This window comes from Egretta garzetta, unplaced genomic scaffold (genome assembly GCF_000687185.1).
Source record: "Egretta garzetta isolate BGI_Z169 unplaced genomic scaffold, ASM68718v1 scaffold767, whole genome shotgun sequence".
Taxonomy (NCBI): domain Eukaryota; kingdom Metazoa; phylum Chordata; class Aves; order Pelecaniformes; family Ardeidae; genus Egretta; species Egretta garzetta.
In genome coordinates this window covers 102,730-104,292 of record NW_009260278.1, presented here as the reverse complement: position 1 = coordinate 104,292, position 1,563 = coordinate 102,730, and the positions used below count along the sequence as shown (strand labels likewise).

Below are 1,563 nucleotides of genomic sequence, written 5' to 3'. Positions count from 1 at the left end.
GGATGCTGCCAGCACTGCTGCCGCTGGCCCGCGAGCGCTTCTCCAGCTGCTCCATGTCCAGGTCGAGGGTGTCGCTGATGTATGACTCCCGGTACTGCTTCTTCTCTGCGAGGCCAGCGGCACACTGTCGGCAGGCAGCAGCCCGCACCCCAAGCCCCCAGGGCACCCTGCTCCCCAACCCCGGATGGGCACGGCCCCCCTGCCCTGGCACCCAGGGGCACCCAAGGGCACCGTCACCCAAGCCCAGCAGGGTGGCACACCAGGAGCCAGCCCTGTCCTGGTGGCATTTGGGAATGGTGAGGTGGGGTGGGGAGCCTCGAACCTGCTGGGCTCTGTGCTGTGCCATCCCTCCAAAGGAGGAGAAGGAGGAGGAAGAAGAGGAAGAAGAGGAAAAGGAAGAGGAGGAAGAAGAGGAGGAGAAGGAGGAAGAGAAGGAGGAGGAGGAAGAGAAGGAGGAGGAGGAGAAGGTGAAGGAGGAGGAGGAAGAGGAAGAAGATGACAATGAGGAAGGAGAGGATGAGGAGGAAGAGGAGGAAGAGGAGGAAGAGGAAAAGGAAGAGGAGGAGAACGAAGAGGATGACAACAAGGAGGAATAAGATGAGGAGGAAGTGGAGGAAGAGAAGGAAGAAAATGAGGAGGAAGAATAGGAGGAGGAGAGGAGAGAGGAAGACGAGGATGGGAAAGAGGAAGGTGAGGAGGAAGATCTTGCGTTTGCACAGGGCTTTCTGAGCTTGAAGATGGGAGGTGGGGCACTGGGAAGCGCTGCTGTTGAGGCACTGGGAGGAACTGGGCCATCAGGGACCACAGGGGGGCTTGTGCCCATCCCTAAGCAGCTGGGGGGGTCTGTGGGCACCCAGCCCAGCCAGGGGATGGGCACGATGCATGGTTGAGTGGGGCGTGGGGGCAGCCAGCCCTGCCACGGGGCCAGCACTGGGACCAGGCGCTTGTGTGAAGTCGGGTGGGAGCCGGGCATCGGTGGGATTTGCTCCCCGGGGGCGGGGGGGGGCACCTACCCTCGTTCTCCTCCAGCTTGCGGACCTGGCGCAGGACGGGCTGCAGGTTCATGTAGAGGCGGTGGCTGCTGCTGAGCAGCTGCAGGAGGTGGCGGGAGCGCAGCGGGCAGCCCGTGTAGTAGATGAGCTTCCTGGCCGAGGGCAGCCCGTCCGGCAGGATCTCAAACTTCTTGCCCTGCACCGGAGAGGGGGAACGATCAGCTCCGGAGAGAAAAATACTCTCATTCGCATCCAGTCACAGAATCGCAAGGGTTGGAAGGGATCTCAGGAGCTCACCCAGTGCCACCCCCTGCTCAAGCAGGCTCACCCAGAGCATGTTACACAGGACATCGTCCAGGTGGGGTTTGAATGTCTCCAGAGAAGGAGACTCCACAGCCCCCCTGGGCAGCCTGGGCCAGGGCTCCATCACCCTCAGAGTAAAGAAGTTTTTCCTCACATTCAACTGAAACCTCTTCTGCTTCAGTTCGTGCCCATTGCCCCTTGTCCTGTCGCTGGGCACCTCTGAGAAGAGTCTGGCTATTTTCTTATTCTCCACCCTAAGGGTGTTTTT

General features: G+C 60.7%; 1 protein-coding gene across 1 annotated transcript in view; it reads right to left on the bottom strand.

The window, feature by feature from the left end:
- Nucleotides 1–1,563, bottom strand: part of FRMD6 (FERM domain containing 6) — an 11,933-nt gene that overhangs the window by 3,661 nt on the left and 6,709 nt on the right. The window contains 2 exon segments of the mRNA XM_009642504.1: nt 7–105; nt 1,014–1,188. Coding sequence (XP_009640799.1) covers nt 7–105; nt 1,014–1,188 — 274 coding nt within the window.